Here is a 16740-nt window from a genome sequence, read left to right as displayed (position 1 = left end):
TGCCCAGGCTGGATGGAGTACAGTGGTGCGATCTCGGCTCACTGCAAGCTCCGCCTCCCGGGTTCACACCATTCTCCTGCCTCAGCCTCCCGAGTAGCTGGGACTTGCCACCATGCCACCACGCCCGGCTAATTTTTTTGTTTTTTTGTTTTTTTTAGTAGAGATGGGGTTTCGCCGTGTTAGCCAGGATGGTCTTGATCTCCTGACCTCGTGATCCGCCCGCCTCGGCCTTCCAAAGTGCTGGGATTACAGGTGTGAGCCACCGTGCCTGGCTGGCAAAGCTGTTTTAAGAAGAAATAAGTGAGAGGGCTGGAGGAGATACACACAGACCCTCAAGAGGAGAGAAACATTGCTGGACGCATTGCTGCCAGACAGGTGTGCATTTTCCTGCAAAGCATAAGAAAAAGGGTCCAACCTGGCCAGGTGCAGTGGCTCACGCCTGTCATCCCAGCACTTTAGGAGGCCGGGGCTGGTGGCTCACCTGAGGTCAGGAATTCAAGACCAGCCTGGTTAACATGGTGAAACTCTTTTTGGGGCTACAAAAAATAAAAAATCAGCCGGGCATGGTGGTGCATGCCTGTAATCCCAGCTACTCGGGAGGCTGAGGCAGGAGAATCGCTTGAAGCAGGGAGGCAGAGGTTGCAGTGAGCCGAGATCACGCCATTGCATTCCAGCCTGTATGACAGACTTCGAAAAGAAAAGAGGGGAGAGGGGAGAGGGGAGAGGGAAGGAGAGGAGAGAGGGAAGGAGAGGAGAGAGGGAAGGAGAGGAGAGAGGGAAGGAGAGGAGAGAGGGAAGGAGAGGAGAGAGGGAAGGAGAGGGGAGAGGGAAGGAGAGGAGAGAGGGGAGGAGAGAGGGAAGGAGAGCAGAGAGGGAAGGGGAGGGGAGAGGGAAGGAGAGGAGAGAGGGAAGGAGAGGAGAGAGGGAAGGAGAGCAGGGAGGGGAGAGGGAAGGGGGGAGAGGGGAGAGGGAAGGGGGGAGAGGGGAGAGGGAAGGGGAGGGGAGAGGAGAGAGGGAAGGAGAGGGGAGAGAGGAGAGAGGAGAGAGGGAAGGAGAGGAGAGAGGGAAGGGGAGGGGAGAGGAGAGGAGAGAGGGGAGGGGAGAGGAGAGGAGAGAGGGAAGGGGAGGGGAGAGGAGAGAGGGAAGGAGAGGGGAGAGAGGAGAGAGAGGAGAGAGGAGAGAGAGGAGAGAGAGGAGAGGAGGGTCCCACCTACAGCCCCTGAGCGCCCACCTGTGGTCTGTCCATTGCTTCAGACAATTCAGTGCCCAGAAATTTCTGGACAGCCACCTCTGCAGGCCAGACACCGCCAAGAACAACCGTTGTGCTGATTTTCTAAACTTTCCATCCTGCCCCCTGAGCCCCGGTGGGGCCCAAACCGCAAGCCAGTGCCTCCTGTGTCAGGGCAGCTGGCGTCAGTTAGAGGTAATTTCTTGATTAGTCATGCGCGTTCCTCAGCAGTCCTGGCTGTCTGTCTTCCCCGGGGGCTGTCCGGTGGTGGCCACAGGGGACAGACTCGAAATGGCAACAGATCTGGCTGCCAAGAGGCTGCTTGCTGGATCCCCAGACCACACAGGTACAGACATGAGGGTGGCCGGGTGAGGCCGCCATCGTAGGACTTTCAACAGCACGTGGTGTTTAAATGTGTGCGAGGCACTGCTGCCTACGTGGAGAGTTAAAGCAACAAATTCCAGCCCAGGTGTGTTGCTCACACCTGTAATCCCAATGCTTTAGGAGGCCAAGGCAGGAGGATTGCTTGAGGCCAGGAGTTTGAGACCAGCCTGGGCAACATAGCCAAACCCCATGTCCACAAAAAATAAAAATATTAGCTGGGCAGGGTGGCATGCACCTGCAGTCCCAGCTACTCAGGAGGATTGCTTGAGGCCAGGAGTTTGAGACCAGCCTGGGAAACATAGCAAAACTCTGTATCTATAAAAAATAAAAATGTGAGCTGGGCATGGAGGTACTGTCACCTGTAGTCCCAGCTACTCAGGAGGCTGAGGCAGGAGGATTGCTTGAGGCCAGGAGTTTGAGACCAGCCTGGGAAACATAGCAAAACTCTGTATCTACAAAAAATAAGAATATTAGCTGGGCGTGGTTGTACTCTCACCTGTAGTCCCAACTACTCAGGAGGCTGAGGCAGGAGGATTGCTTGAGGCCAGGCATTGGAGGCTGCAGTGAGTTACGTTTGCACTACTGCCCTCCAGCCTGGGCAACAAGGCAAGACCCCATCTCTATAAAACAAACAAACAAAAGAACAATTCCAGGGCACCCCTGTTTCCAGCTCTGTCCACTTTACATTCTCAAAATAAAAATAGTGTCCCTTTGACAGACACTTTTTCATCAGCAGCTCATGGATAAAGCGTCTCTCCTTCCAGACGTCCCCCACGGCCACACCAAGCGGAACCCAAAGAAGGAAGGGTCTGCTTTTCCTCCTGAAGCCATAGGTGGCTGGAGGTGCCCAGCTGGCCGTGGGGGGCGGTGCTGACTCGTGCATAACTGTAGGTTTCACACCTGGGCACGGACCGGCGGGGCAGAAAACTTCTCCCTGAAACTGAAACGAAAACTCCGGGCCACTTTAAAACCAGCTTGAGGAAGCTGTTTGTAGAGCAGTTGGTAAGGAGTCGCAGGTCTCCTCTGGAGGAAGAAAGAGCAGGGAGGAGCCGTGGGTTGACGTGGGTGATAAAAGCTGGAAAGACTTTGGAGACTGCGGGTTGGTCTCCTGGCACTTGGATTGTGTGTTTTCTGCTGATAGACGCTTTCTGGGTGGATGTCCCTGAGATGAGAGGACTAATACCCAGAGTAATGTTCCTGGGCTGATGGGGTGTCAAGAATTCCCATTAAGACCACCCTGGGGGCTGACGGTGGCTTTGTGGTTTCCATCCACGGGGGACACTGAGTGAGTCTTGAGGTTTGTATGACAGTGCATTCAACCTGCCCAGGGGAGCCACAAGCCCCACTGTGGATCTTCCAAGAGTCTCAGCCTCTGACATGGGCCGAGGTCTCCAATGACCTCCCTGATCCAAGGAAGGAGGGGAGGGAGGGAGGGCGGGGAGGGAGGGAAGGAAGGAAGGAAGGAAGGAAGGAAGGAAGGAAGGAAGGAAGGAAAGGAGGGAGGGAGGAAGGGAGGGAGGAAGGGAGGAAAGAGAGAAGGAGGGAAGGAAGGAATGAAGGAGGGAGGGAGGGAAGAGAAGGAAGGATGGCAGGAAGGAAGGAAGGAAAGGATGGAGGGAGGGAGGGAAGGAGGGAGGGACGGAGGAAAGAAGGAAGGAAGGGAGGAAGAGAGGAAAGAGAGAGGGAGGGAGGGAAGGAACAAAGGAGGGAGGGAGGGAAGAGAAGGAAGGATGGGAGGGAAGGAGGAAAGAAAGGAGGGAGGGAAGGAAGGAGAGAGGAGAAACAGGAAAGACAGAAGGAAGGTAGGAAGGAAGGGAGAAAGGGAGGAAGGGAGGGAAAGGAGGAAGGGAGGGAAGGAAGAAAGGGAAGGAAGGAGGAAAGGGAAGGAAGGAAGAAGGAAGAGAAGGAAGGGAGGGAGGGAAGGATGGGAAGAAGGGAGGGAGGAGAAAAGAAAGGAAGGGAAGGAGGGAGGGAAGGAAGGAGGGAAGAAGAGAAGGAAGGACAGAGGAGTAAGGAAGAAGAAGGGAGAAGACAGGAAAGAAGAAAAGAATGACAGAGGGTGAAGAAAGGAAGCAGAGAGGGAGGGAAGGAAGGAGGAGAGGGAAGGAGGAACTCAGGGAGGGAGGGATGGAGGAGACAGGAGGTCCTGCTAAAGCATTTCCCCCGCCTTGGTCCCCGGGGAGCGGCGCTCAGGAGCCCTCCCGGCAGCCACCTCTTTACCTGCGCCCCTGACCGGTGCACCCTTCTCTCCTTCCCTTGCAGAGCCCGGGCGAGGACCCCTCCAGGATGCAGGTCCCGAACAGCACCGGCCCGGACAACGCGACGCTGCAGATGCTGCGGAACCCGGCGATCGCGGTGGCCCTGCCCGTGGTGTACTCGCTGGTGGCGGCGGTCAGCATCCCGGGCAACCTCTTCTCTCTGTGGGTCCTGTGCCGGCGCATCGGGCCCAGATCCCCGTCGGTCATCTTCATGATCAACCTGAGCGTCACGGACCTGATGCTGGCCAGCGTGTTGCCTTTCCAAATCTACTACCATTGCAACCGCCACCACTGGGTATTCGGGGTGCTGCTTTGCAACGTGGTGACCGTGGCCTTTTACGCAAATATGTATTCCAGCATCCTCACCATGACCTGTATCAGCGTGGAGCGCTTCCTGGGGGTCCTGTACCCGCTCAGCTCCAAGCGCTGGCGCCGCCGTCGTTACGCGGTGGCCGCGTGTGCAGGGACCTGGCTGCTGCTCCTGACCGCCCTGTCCCCGCTGGCGCGCACCGATCTCACCTACCCGGTGCACGCCCTGGGTATCATCACCTGCTTCGACGTCCTCAAGTGGACGATGCTCCCCAGCGTGGCCATGTGGGCCGTGTTCCTCTTCACCATCTTCATCCTGCTGTTCCTCATCCCGTTCGTGATCACCGTGGCCTGTTACACGGCCACCATCCTCAAGCTGTTGCGCACGGAGGAGGCGCACGGCCGGGAGCAGCGGAGGCGCGCGGTGGGCCTGGCCGCGGTGGTCTTGCTGGCCTTTGTCACCTGCTTCGCCCCCAACAACTTCGTGCTCCTGGCGCACATCGTGAGCCGGCTGTTCTACGGCAAGAGCTACTACCACGTGTACAAGCTCACGCTGTGTCTCAGCTGCCTCAACAACTGTCTGGACCCGTTTGTTTATTACTTTGCGTCCCGGGAATTCCAGCTGCGCCTGCGGGAATATTTGGGCTGCCGCCGGGTGCCCAGAGACCCCCTGGACACGCGCCGCGAGAGCCTCTTCTCCGCCAGGACCACGTCCGTGCGCTCCGAGGCCGGTGCGCACCCTGAAGGGATGGAGGGAGCCCCCAGGCCCGGCCTCCAGAGGCAGGAGAGTGTGTTCTGAGTCCCGGGGGCGCAGCTTGGAGAGCCGGGGGCGCAGCTTGGAGATCCAGGGGCGCATGGAGAGGCCACGGTGCCAGAGGTTCAGGGAGAACAGCTGCGTTGCTCCCAGGCACTGCAGAGGGCCGGTGGGGAAGGGTCTCCAGGCTTTATTCCTCCCAGGCTCTGCAGAGGCACCGGTGAGGAAGGGTCTCCAGGCTTCACTCAGGGTAGAGAAACAAGCAAAGCCCAGCAGCGCACAGGGCGCTTTGTTATCCTGCAGAGGGTGCCTCTGCCTCTCTGTGTCAGGGGACAGCTTGTGCCACCATGCCCGGCTAATTTTTGTATTTTTTTTTAGTAGAGCCGGGCTGTCACCCCCGAGCTCCTCAGACACTCCTTCTCACACCTGTCCACACCCGAGGGTGGATATTCAACCAGCCCCACCGCCTCCCCAACTCGGTTTCTGGATATCCTCCCTGGGCGACCTGCGAGCCCCATTCCCAGCTCTTCTCCCTGCTGCCATCGTGCCTTAGTTGTGGTTCTGGCCTTCTCCATTCTCCTCCAGGGGTTCTGGTCTCCGTAGCCTGGTGCACGCCGAAATTTCTGTTTATTTCACTCAGGGGCACTGTGGTTGCTGTGGTTGGAATTCTTCTTTCAGAGGAGCGCCTGGGGCCCCTGCAAGTCAGCTACTCTCCGTCCCCACTTCCCCCCCCACACACCCCACCCTGTTGCTGACCAAGGTGATTTTTGGCACATTTGTTCTGACCTGGCTTGGTGGGACCCCACCCCTATTCTGCTTCTGTGAGTCGCTGATAGAGAAGGAGTTCCCATCAGGCCCCTGGAACACACTCAGGCTTCCCTGACTCAGGACAAGGACCACGGGAGGCCCAGGTGCGGAAAGGAGGCTCCGTGAGATGGGGCCCAGCCCATCCCAACCCAAGGGTGCAGCTTGATTCAGGAGTTCCCCACCTCCTGCCCATTCTCTGCGTCCTTTTACCCCATGGAGAGCCTCAGCCATGGCAAGTCCATCTGGAGTCCAGGGAGCAGGCAACTGGCCTGACCCATGAGACCGTTTGGAGACCAAGCAGCAGACGCAGGCATGGACCCCAGGAACCTACAGGGGTGTCAGCCGCTGAGCCCCCTCCCTGCTGTGTGGGTGGTGAGCAGGCTGGGTCTTTGTCTGTCTTCTTCTACACGGGATGTGCCTGCACCAGCCCCAACACCTGGGCTGGTTTAGTGCAAAGAAGAGCTCTGGCTCTCCAGGGGTGCTGGGACATCATGTGGAGTTGGATCCCAGGCTCTCTTGGGCGAGAAAGACCATTCTGGAGGTGGGAGTGGGAGAGCTGCCTGTCTGCCCAGGGGCTCTGCATCTCCACAGTGGGTGGCCTTGGATGCCCGGCCCCTCCCTTTCTGTGCACTGGGGACGCTGATGGAGGCTGAAGCTGCTGTTCGGAGGCCCTCTATTGGTGCCTCTCTCCTGCCGTCATCACTATGGCAGGAAAACAGACATGGTTCAGTAATGAATTATCATTCCCAAAACCCATGTCCACCTGGAACATCAGGATGGGACCATGTTTGAAAATCGGGTCTTTCCAAATGTAATTAAGTAAGGCGAGGCCATCCTGCATTTACAATGGGCCCAATCCAGTGTCCCTATGAGAGACGGAAGAGGAGACACAGACACAAAGGAGGAGGCCACATAAAGACAGAGGCAGAGACTGCAGTGATGCTGCCACAAGCCCAGGGATGCCTGGAGTCCCCAGGAGCTGGGAGAGGCAGGAAGGATCCTCCCCTAGAGTCTCTGGAGGGAACTGGATACAATTGCAGAGTGCACTAAACAGTTGCCCCAGAAAGACATGTCTTGTTTTAAAGCCCAGAACCTGAAATTATTATAGATTTTATTTGGTAATAAGGAATTTTGCATATGTAATTACTTAAGGATATGAAGATGAGATTGTGCTGGATTATTAAGCACCCTAAATGCCGTGACAGGTGTCCTTCTAAGAGACAGAAGAGGAGACACAGACACAGAGCAGGAGGACACGTGGAGACAGAGGCAGACTGGAGTGAGGCGGCCACAAACCCAGGGACACCTGGAGCCCCCAGGAGGTGGGAGAGGCAGGAAGGATCCTCCCCTAGAGCCTCCCAGAAGGAACTGGATACAATTGTAGTGGATTGAATAGTGGCCTCCAGAAACATTTGTCCATATCCTAATGCTCAGAGTCTGTGAGTAAGACCTTATTTGGAAATAGGGTCTTTGCAGATGTGATTAAGTTTAGGACCTTGAGATTGGATCATTCTGGATTAAGGCGGGCCCTAAATGCAATGACAGGTGTCCTTCTAAGAGACAGAAGAGGAGACACAGACACAGAGGAGAAGGCCACATGGAAATGGAGGCAGAGACTGGAGTGATGCAGCCACAAACCCAGGGACACCTGGAGCCCTCAGGAGCTGGGAGAGGCAGGAAGGACCCTCCCCTAGAGCCTCCAGGAGGAACTGGAGGATGCGTAAGAGACCCAGAACTTCCACAGAAGGAGGAAAATTAACCTCCTGCTTCTCTAGACTGTTCCAAAGCTGAACCCTAGAAAGCAAAGCTGATACAGAAGCATCCAGGCCGCAGGAGTACAGGCCGCAAGTGCTGAGCGTGGGCCTTGGGTGTGTCTCATGGGGGAAAAAAAAACTGTGAAAAACCTCAGAGTAGCATCTTCACAGTAACGCACAGACGATCCCTAAACTGCCTTGTAAACAAAAATGAGAGCTTGAGTCAGAGGAAGCCGAGACAATATCCTTCCTCGACAACGTGCAAGAACCCTGACGTCCCCCAGCAAAGGAAGACGTTGCAAGCAGGCAAAATGCGTCAATTTTTTTTTTTTTTTTTTGGTCAGTATGATGATTTTTGCAGCCACTTGGCTATGGAGAGCAGCCGACACCCCCTCTTACAGCCGTGGATGTTTCCTGGAAGCTGACTCAGTCTGTTCACTGGCTGAGCTTTGAGTGAAAAGATAACACAGGTCTATTGACTCACACACATGTTTTAAGATGGAAAACTTTACTTCTGTTCTTGGCAGGACATGGAGAGAGGGAGGGATTCCAAAAAGTCTCAGCCTCCGTCAAGGCGTGGCGGCTTATGCCGGTAATCCCAGCACTTTGGGAGGCTCAGGCGGGAGGACTGATTGAGTCCGGGTGTTCAAGGGCCAACCTAGGCAACACAGTGAGAACTCATCTCTGTAAAAAATAAAAATAAAACATTAAAAAAAACATGAGCTTTGAAGCTGCTTCTATTTTTTCCCAGTGCAGAGGGCAAATGTGTTTCTGTCTCTGATTTCTGCAGGGCTTGCATTTTAAACACAGATCCCATTTTATGCTGGATCCAATGTCTTATGCTCTTCATAGGCTCCTTGTCTTGGTCCGTTTATCCTGCTGGAAACAAACAAAAAACCAAACAAACAAAACACCATTGCATTACTCAGAGATCTCTAGAGGGACAGAACTAATAGGATAGATATATAAATAGATAGATAGATAGATACATAGATAGATAGATAGATAGATACATAGATAGAAGATAGATTCGGTAGATGATAGATAGTAGATAGATAAACAGATAGATAGTAGATAGATTAGATAGATAGATAGTAGATAGATTAGATAGATAGTAGATAGATTATATAGAGAGTAGATAGATTAGATAGATAGATAGACAGATAGATGGATAGATAGTAGATAGATTAGATAGAGAGTAGATAGATTAGATAGATAGATAATAGATAGATTAGGTAGATAGATAGTAGATAGATTAGATAGATACATAGTAGATTGATTAGATAGATGATAGATTAGGTAGATAGATAGATTAGATAGATAGTAGATAGATTAGATAGATAGTAGAGAGATAGATAGATAATAGATAGATTAGGTAGATAGATAGTAGATAGATTAGATAGATGGTAGATAGATTAGATAGAGAGATAGATAGATAGATAATAGATAGGTTAGGTAGATAGATAGTAGATAGATTAGATAGATAGTAGATAGATTAGATAGATAGTAGATAGATTAGATAGATAGTAGATAGATAGATGGTAGATAGATTAGATAGATAGAGAGTAGGTAGATTAGATACATAGATAGATAGTAGATAGATTAGATAGATACATAGTAGATAGATTAGATAGATAGATAGATAATAGATAGATTAGGTAGATAGATAGATAGTAGATAGATTAGATAGATATATAGATAGATAGATAGATAGATAGATAGATAGATAGATAGATAATAGATTAGGTAGATAGATAGCAGACAGATTAGATAGATAGATAGTAGATAGATTAGAAAGATAGATAGATAGATAGAGAGAGAGAGAGAGAGAGAGAGGAGTTTCAGGCCGGGCGCAGTGGCTCACACCTGTCATCCCAGCACTTTGGGAGGCCGAGGCAGGCGGATCACCTGAGGTCAGGAGTTCAAGACCAGCCTGACCAACATGGTGAAACCCCATCTCTACTAAAAATATAAAAATTGGCTGGGCGTGGTGGTGTGCACCTGTAATCCCAGCTACCTGGGAGGCTGAGGCAGGAGAATTGCTGGAACCTGGGAGGTGGAAGTTGCAGTGAGCCGAGATCGCGCCACTGCACTCCAGCCTGGGTGACAGAGTGAATCTCAAAAATAAATAAATAAATAAAGGGAAGTTTATTCAGTATTAACTCACATGATCAGAAGGTCCCACAATAGGCCATCTGCAGGCTGAGGAGCAAGGAGAGCCCGTCCCAGTCCCAAAACTGAAGAACTTGGAGTCAGATGTTCAAGGGCAGGAAGCATCCAGCACTGGAGAAAGATGGAGGCTGGGAGGCGAGGCCCATCTCTCCTTTTCACATTTTTCTCCCTGCTTATATTCTAGCCTCATTGGCAGCTGATTAGATGGTGCTCACCCAGATTAAGGGTGGGTCTGCCTTCCCCAGCCCACTGACTCAAATGTTCATCTCCTTTGGCAACACCCTCACAGACACACCCAGGATCAATACTTTGTATCCTTCAATCCAATCACGTTGACTCTTGGTATTAACCATCGCAACCATCAACTGGGTGGCTTACAAACAATAGACGTTGCTTGCTCACAGTTCTAGAGGCTGGGGCCAGGTGTGGTGGCTCAAGCCTGTAATCCCAGCACTTTGGGAGGCCAAGGCAGGTGGATCACAAGGTCGGGAGTTCAAGACCAGCCTGGCCAACATGGTGAAACCCCGTCTCTACTAAAACCACAAAAATTAGCCGGGCATGGTGGTGGGCACCTGTAATCCCAGCTACTAGGGAGGCTGAGGCAGGAGGATTGCTTGAACCCGGGAGGCAGAGGTTGCAGTGAGCTGAGATCGCGCCACTGCACTCTAGTCTGGGTGACAGAGCGAGACTCTGTCTCAAAAAAAAAAAAAAAAAAAGACAAATGGATACATGATAGATGGATAGATAGGTACATACACGGGTAGATAGATGATAGATTGATAAATGGGTGATAGATAGATAGATAGATAGATAGATAGATAGATAGATAGATGAATGATAGGTAGATGATAGATGGATAGATGATAGATGAATATATAGATGATGGATAGATGGATAGATAGATGGATAACAGATTGATGATGGAAAGATAGACAGATGGATAGAAGATAGATAGATAATAGATTGATGATGGAAAGATAGAAAGTTGGGTAGATGGATAGAAGATGATAGATAGATAGATGATAGACAGATGATAGATGGATAGTTATACAGATGATAGATAGATGGATACATAGATAAACAGAATGGATGGATAGATAACAGATGATAGCTAGATAGATGATAGGTAGATAATGGATACACAGATGGATAATAGATACATAAACAACATAAGGGGGGGATAAATGATAGATGAGATAGGTAGGTAGATACAATAGATAGATGATAGGTAGGTAGAATAGATAGAAAGATAGATGATAGATGGGTAGATTGATAGATGATATATCTAATGATAGATGATAGATACATAGATGATAGATTGATAAATGATAGATAGATGAATGATAGACAAATGATAATACATAGATACATAGATGGATAGATTGATAGATGATAGATAAATGATAGATACATAGATACATAGATGGATAGATGATAGACAGATACATACATACATAGAGGGATAGATACATAGATAGATGATAGATTGACAGATACATACATACATAGACAGATGGATAGATACATAGATAGATGATAGATGCATACATACATACATACATAGAGGGATAGATACATAGATAGATGATAGATTGGCAGATACATACATACATAGACAGATGGATAGATACATAGATTGATAGATGATAGATACATACATACAAAGATGGATAGATACATAGATGATAGATACATACATACATACATACCTACATAGATGGGTAGATAGATACATACATACACACATAGATGGATGGATAGAGAGATACATAGATATTATGGCTAAATAGATGGAAGAGTGATAGATACATAGACAAGACAGATGGACACATGATAGATGAATAGCTGGATAAATGATGGATGACATGGATACATAGATAGATGATAGACAAACCCTCTCATGCTAACTCAGGGTTCCTCCCCCTCAGCACAGCTGACATTTGGGGCTGGAGGACTCTCTGTGGTGGGGACATCCTGGGCACTGTATGGTGCTGAGCAGAGACCCTGGGCTCCACCCACCAGATGGGAGCAGCACCCCCGCACTGCACGCACACCCCCAGAAGTGATGGCCAAAAATATCTTCAGACATTGCCCGGTGTCTCCTGGATGGTAGGATCTCCTCAGTTGGTGGCAACTGAATTACACAAAACCCACACACTTGCACACATTTGAGAATCTTTGAACCTCCAACCATGCAATGCTGGTTCAATGCAAAACAGAACATTAAGAAGGGAAGCCTGGCCTGGTGGGACGGGGTGTATGAGTTTGCTGGGGTTGCCATAGCAAAGTCCTGTACGCTGTACAGCTTAGACAACAGACGTTGATTCTTCCACAGTCCTGGAGGCTGGAGGTCTGAGGTCAAGGAGTGGGCAGGGCTGGTTCCTCCTGAGGCCTCTCTCCTGGGCTTGGAGACGCCGTCTTCTCCCTGTGTCCTCACAGGGTCGTCCCTCCATGTGTGTATCTGTGTCCTCATCTCCTCTTCTTATGAGATGTCTTAGTCCATTGCAGGCTGCTATCACAGAATACCATAGACTGGGTTGCTTATTAACAACAGGCATTGGTCGGGCACGGTGGCTCATGCCTGTAATCCCAGTACTTTGGGAGGCCGAGGTGGGTAGATCATGAGGTCAGGAGATCGAGACCATCCTGGCTAACATGGTGAAACCCAGTCTCTACTAAAAAATAGAAAAATAAATTAGCCGGGCGTGGTGGCGGGTGCCTGTAGTCCCAGCTACTCGGGAGGCTGAGGCAGGAGAATGGCATGAACCCAGGAGGCAGAGCTTGCAGTGAGCCCAGATCGTGCCTCTGCACTACAGCCTGGGTGACACAGCGAGACTCCGTCTCAAAAACAAACAAAACAAAACAAAACAAACAAACAAACAAAAAACAGGCATTGGCTGGGCACAGTGGCTCATGCCTGTAATTCCAGCATTTTGGGAGGCTGAAGTGGGCAGATCACCTGAGGTCAGGAGTTCAAGACCAGCCTGGCAAACATGGAGAAACCCCATCTCTACTAAAAAATACAAAAAATTAGCCAGGTGTGGTGGCGGTCCCAGATACTTGGGAGGCTGAGGCAGGAGAGTCACTTGAACCTGAGAGGTGGAGGTTGCAGTGAGCCGAGATTGTGCCACTTACTCCAGTCTGGGTGACAGAGCAAGAGTCAGTCTAAAAAAAAAAAAAAAAAAGCAAAGAAAAATCTGAAAGTCACGGAAGGGCACATTGAGAGCAGGAGGAGGCTGCAGCAGTCAGGGCTTCAGAGCAGTTAAACCTCTGCCTGCTGGGGTTTCAATGATGTGGCCGCAATGGAGAACTTATAGGGATAAATACAGGCATGTTAAAGGCTGCTGGACCCCATCTCTGGTTAGCACTCCTTCTGGAATGCTGGTATGGGGGACTGAGTTGATTCCTGCCTCCCCATAGATACGTCCACCTGGTGAATGGCACCTTATTTGGAAATAGGGTCCTCACATGTGCAATTAGTTCATGATTTCAAGATATCATGCTGGATTAAGGTGGACCCTAAGTCCAATGACAGGTGTCCTTGTAAGAGACAGAAGAGGAGACACAGACACAGAGAAACCCACGTAGAGATGGAGGCAGAGACTAGAGTGATGTGGCCACAAGCCCAGGGATGCCTGGAGCCCCCAGGAGCGGGAGAGGCAGGAAGGACCCTCCCCTAGAGCCTTCGGAGGGAGCGTGGCCCTGCCTATTCCTTGATTTCAGATGTCTGGGCTCCAGAGCTGTAATACAATTAAGTTTTGCTGTTTTAAGCCCCAGGGTTTTGAGTGACAGTTACCAGCAACCCCCACTCTAGGTCACTAAACCCTCCACCTTTGCCTGTACCCGTGTAGGAAGAGGCAGCCTTCACTTCATCTTCTATAGAGAATTACTGTAATTTCCTTTGCTGTTTTTCTTTAAGTTTAATATCTCACCCGCAGCTGGGCCCGGTGGCTCACACCTGTAATCCCAGCACTTTGGGAGGCTGAGTCGGGTGGATCACCTGAGGTCAGGACTTCGAGACCAGCCTGGCCAACACAGCGAAACCCCATCTCTACTAAAAGTACAAAAATTAGCTCGATGTGATGGCAGGTGCCTGTAATCCCAGCTACTCAGGAGGCTGAGGCAGGAGAATCGCTTGAACCTGGGAGGCAGAGGTTGCAGTGAGCCGAGATTGCACCATTGCACTCCAGCCTGGGCGATACAGTGAGACTCGGTCTCAAAAAACAAAGAAAGAAACAAACAAACAAAAAACAAACAAACAAAAACCTTCACCTGCATGGAGTTTATGTTATATGCAGTACAGTTTATAAACTTATGATTCCTTCTATCGCTTCAAAACGAAGAAAGTTACTTCTCCAAAATTCAGAAATGTGAATCTATGTGCTTTTTAAAATTTTTTTTCAAAAACTCACAATATTGAAAATCAGACATCACATGGTTTAGACGCTTTTTTCCTCTCTTTTATTTGGCTCTTCTGTGACTTCTCTGACTACAGTTTTTCGTTTTCTCCGTAATGTGTTGGACACCCTCGGATGTCATTCCACAGTTAACAAAATTAACTGTGGGATTCCATTTTCTGCATCTACACATCACTGGCATAGGCTCTGGGTATATTATTATTTTTGACATTTTATTTCAAAATCTTTTGAGTCACAAAAGCTGGGGAAACAGTGCCCGGAGTCTCCACGCCTCGCTGGGTTTATGTGGAGCAGGTGCGGCTGGGCTCTGGGGGTTTAAGAAAAATCCTCGCACGGCTCACGCGCGCCCCCTGCAGCCTGCGGCGCGCAAGGGACCCGCTGCCCTGGAGGTGGAGTCCATTTAGGGAGGGAAGGCACAGCCGGGCGTCCCCCACCTCACAGCGCCCGCTCTGGTCCCATCCCTGCGCCCCCAGCACCGCGCCCCCAGGGGGTCCCCACGCCGCGCCCATCACCACGCCCGCGCGGATCCCCAGTGTCCACGCCCCTCCCACAAGGACCCTCACCTTCTCCACGCCCCTCCCACCAGGCACGCGGGGACCCCCCCCATCTCCCCGCCCTTCCCACCCGGCCCGCGGGGACCCCCATATCCATACCCCTCCGAGCATTCTCGCGGGGACCCTCATCTCCAAAACCCTCCCACCATCCCCGCGGGGATCCCCATCTCCACGCCCCTCCCACCAGGCCCGTGGACACCCCCATTTCCACGCCCCTCCCACCAGGCACGAGGACATCCCCATCTCCACGCCCCTCCCACCAGGCACGAGGACATCCCCATCTCCACGCCACTCGCACCGGGTCCGCGGGGAACCCCCTATCTCTACCTTCCCCGACGCGGCTCCCACAAGACCCCCATCTCTGAGCCGGGCCCCTCCACGTGCGGGTAAGAGCCCCCCACCCCCACAACTGCCCACAACCGCAGCTGCGGGAACCCAGCATTTCCACTCCCCACGCCGCGCCTGCAAGGAACCCCAAGTATCCACACCAGCCTTTCCTCCCCGGGACCCCGCAGCTGCCTGCGCCATTGCAGGTCTTGGCGCCGCAGGCGGGGCGGGGAGGGGCGGGGCGAGCGCCGGGGGCGGGGACGGGGCCCGGGAGGCGGAGCTGGGGGCGGTGCTTCACCAAGCGGCCGGGGCGGTGCCCGGGGGGAAGGCGGGCGGGGGTGTGGCCTGGGCGTGGCCTCACGGGGAGTTCAATGGCGGCGTGACATGGGCGTGGCCTGGCGGAGAGGGCAATGGAGGTGTGGCCTGGGCGTGGCCTGGCGGAGCGGTCAATGGAGGCGTGGCCTGGGCGTGGCCTCAGGGGAGATCGAAGGGGCGTGACATGGGCGTGGCCTGGTGGAGAGGGCAATGGAGGTGTGGCCTGGGCGAGGCCTGACGGAGTGTTCAATGGAAGCGTGGCCTGGGCGCGGCCTCGCGGGGAGGCCAATGAAGGCGCGGACTGGGCGTGGCCTCGCGGAGGCGGGCGGGGGCGTGGCCTCGCGGAGGCGGGACTCTGGCCGCCTGTTTTTTTTTTGCAGCCGCGCTGCGCGCACCGCGGGCTCCGGGCTCAGAAGTGCGGACGCCCGGCTCCTGGCGTGGACGCCATGGTGCTGTGCCCGGTGATTGGGAAGCTGCTGCACAAGCGCGTGGTGCTGGCCAGCGCCTCCCCACGCCGTCAGGAGATCCTCAGCAACGCGGTGCGGCCTGGGCCTGGGCGGGGCAGGGGACCGGGGACGGAGGGGCTGAACCCCGGAGGGCCCAGCGACTCAGGAACCCCAGGGATAGGGATGGGAGAGTGACCCGAGACCCTTAGGGATGGAGGAGGGGAGAGTGTCCCGGGACCTCCAGGGATAGGGTTGAGGAGAGTGACCCGGAACCTCTAGGGATGGGGGAGGGGAGAGTAACCCGGAACCCCCTAGGCATGGGGGTGGGGAGTGACCTGGGTCCCCATAGGGATGGGAGAGGGGAGCGTAACCCGGGACCCGTAGGAATGGGGAGGGTAGAGTGACCCAGGACCGCTAGGGATGGGGACAGCAGAGTGACCCCGGAGCCCCATGGATGGGGATGGGGAGAGTAACCCGGGACCCCCAGGCATGGGGATGGGGAGAGTAACCCGGGACCTCCAGGGTTGGGGATGGGGAGAGTAAGCCGAGACCCCCCTAGGGATGGGGGTGGGGAGAGTAAGCCGGGACCCCTAGGAATGGGGAGGTCAAGTGACCCTGGACCCCCCCTAGGGGTGGGGGGTGGGGAGAGTAACCCGGGACCCCTAGGGATGGGGGAGGGGAGAGTGACCCGAAACCCCTAAGCATGGGGTTGTGGGGAGTGACCCAGAACCCCCTAGGAATGGGGAGGGCAGAGTAACCCAGGACCCCCCTAGGGATGGGGGAGGGGAGAGTAACTTGGGACCCCCTAGGGATGGGGGAGGGGAGAATAAGCCGGGATCCCCCTAGGGATGGGGATAGGGAGAGTAACCCGGGACCCAAAAGGATGGGGGAGGGGAGAGTGACTCGGAACCCCTAGGCATGGGGTTGGGGAGAGTGACCCAGGACCCCCTAGGGATGGGGGAGGGGAGAGTAACCCAGGACCCCCCTAGGGGTGGGGGAGGGGAGAGTAACCCA

The 16740-nt window shown here is 53.0% G+C and overlaps 2 protein-coding genes across 4 annotated transcripts in view; both read left to right on the top strand.

Annotated features, from left to right (window-relative positions):
* Nucleotides 1-8377, top strand: part of P2RY8 (P2Y receptor family member 8) — a 76188-nt gene extending 67811 nt beyond the window's left edge. The window contains exon 2 of the mRNA XM_055106416.2: nt 3875-8377. Within this exon, the coding sequence (XP_054962391.1) occupies nt 3899-4978 (1080 nt within the window). The 5' untranslated portion in view covers nt 3875-3898 and the 3' untranslated portion in view covers nt 4979-8377. The remainder of the gene's footprint in view (nt 1-3874) is intronic.
* A 6517-nt stretch (nt 8378-14894) lies between these two features.
* The window catches only part of ASMTL (acetylserotonin O-methyltransferase like), a 65431-nt gene continuing 63585 nt past the window's right edge, over nt 14895-16740 (top strand). Inside the window, exon 1 of one of the 3 annotated variants that reach the window (XM_055106678.2) lies at nt 14895-15024. Coding sequence is in view for 1 of the 3 variants with exons in the window: in XM_055106676.2 (XP_054962651.1) it covers nt 15727-15819 (93 nt within the window). In the remaining 2 variants the exon portion in view is untranslated. Of the gene's footprint in view, nt 15025-15609; nt 15820-16740 lie in introns of those variants that run through there. The other 2 variants (XM_055106676.2, XM_055106677.2) reach the window with 2 other exon arrangements.

This window comes from Pan paniscus, chromosome X, assembly GCF_029289425.2.
Source record: "Pan paniscus chromosome X, NHGRI_mPanPan1-v2.0_pri, whole genome shotgun sequence".
Taxonomy (NCBI): Eukaryota; Metazoa; Chordata; class Mammalia; order Primates; family Hominidae; genus Pan; species Pan paniscus.
Note: the sequence above shows the minus strand (reverse complement) of the source record. Positions and strands in the feature narration are given on the sequence as shown.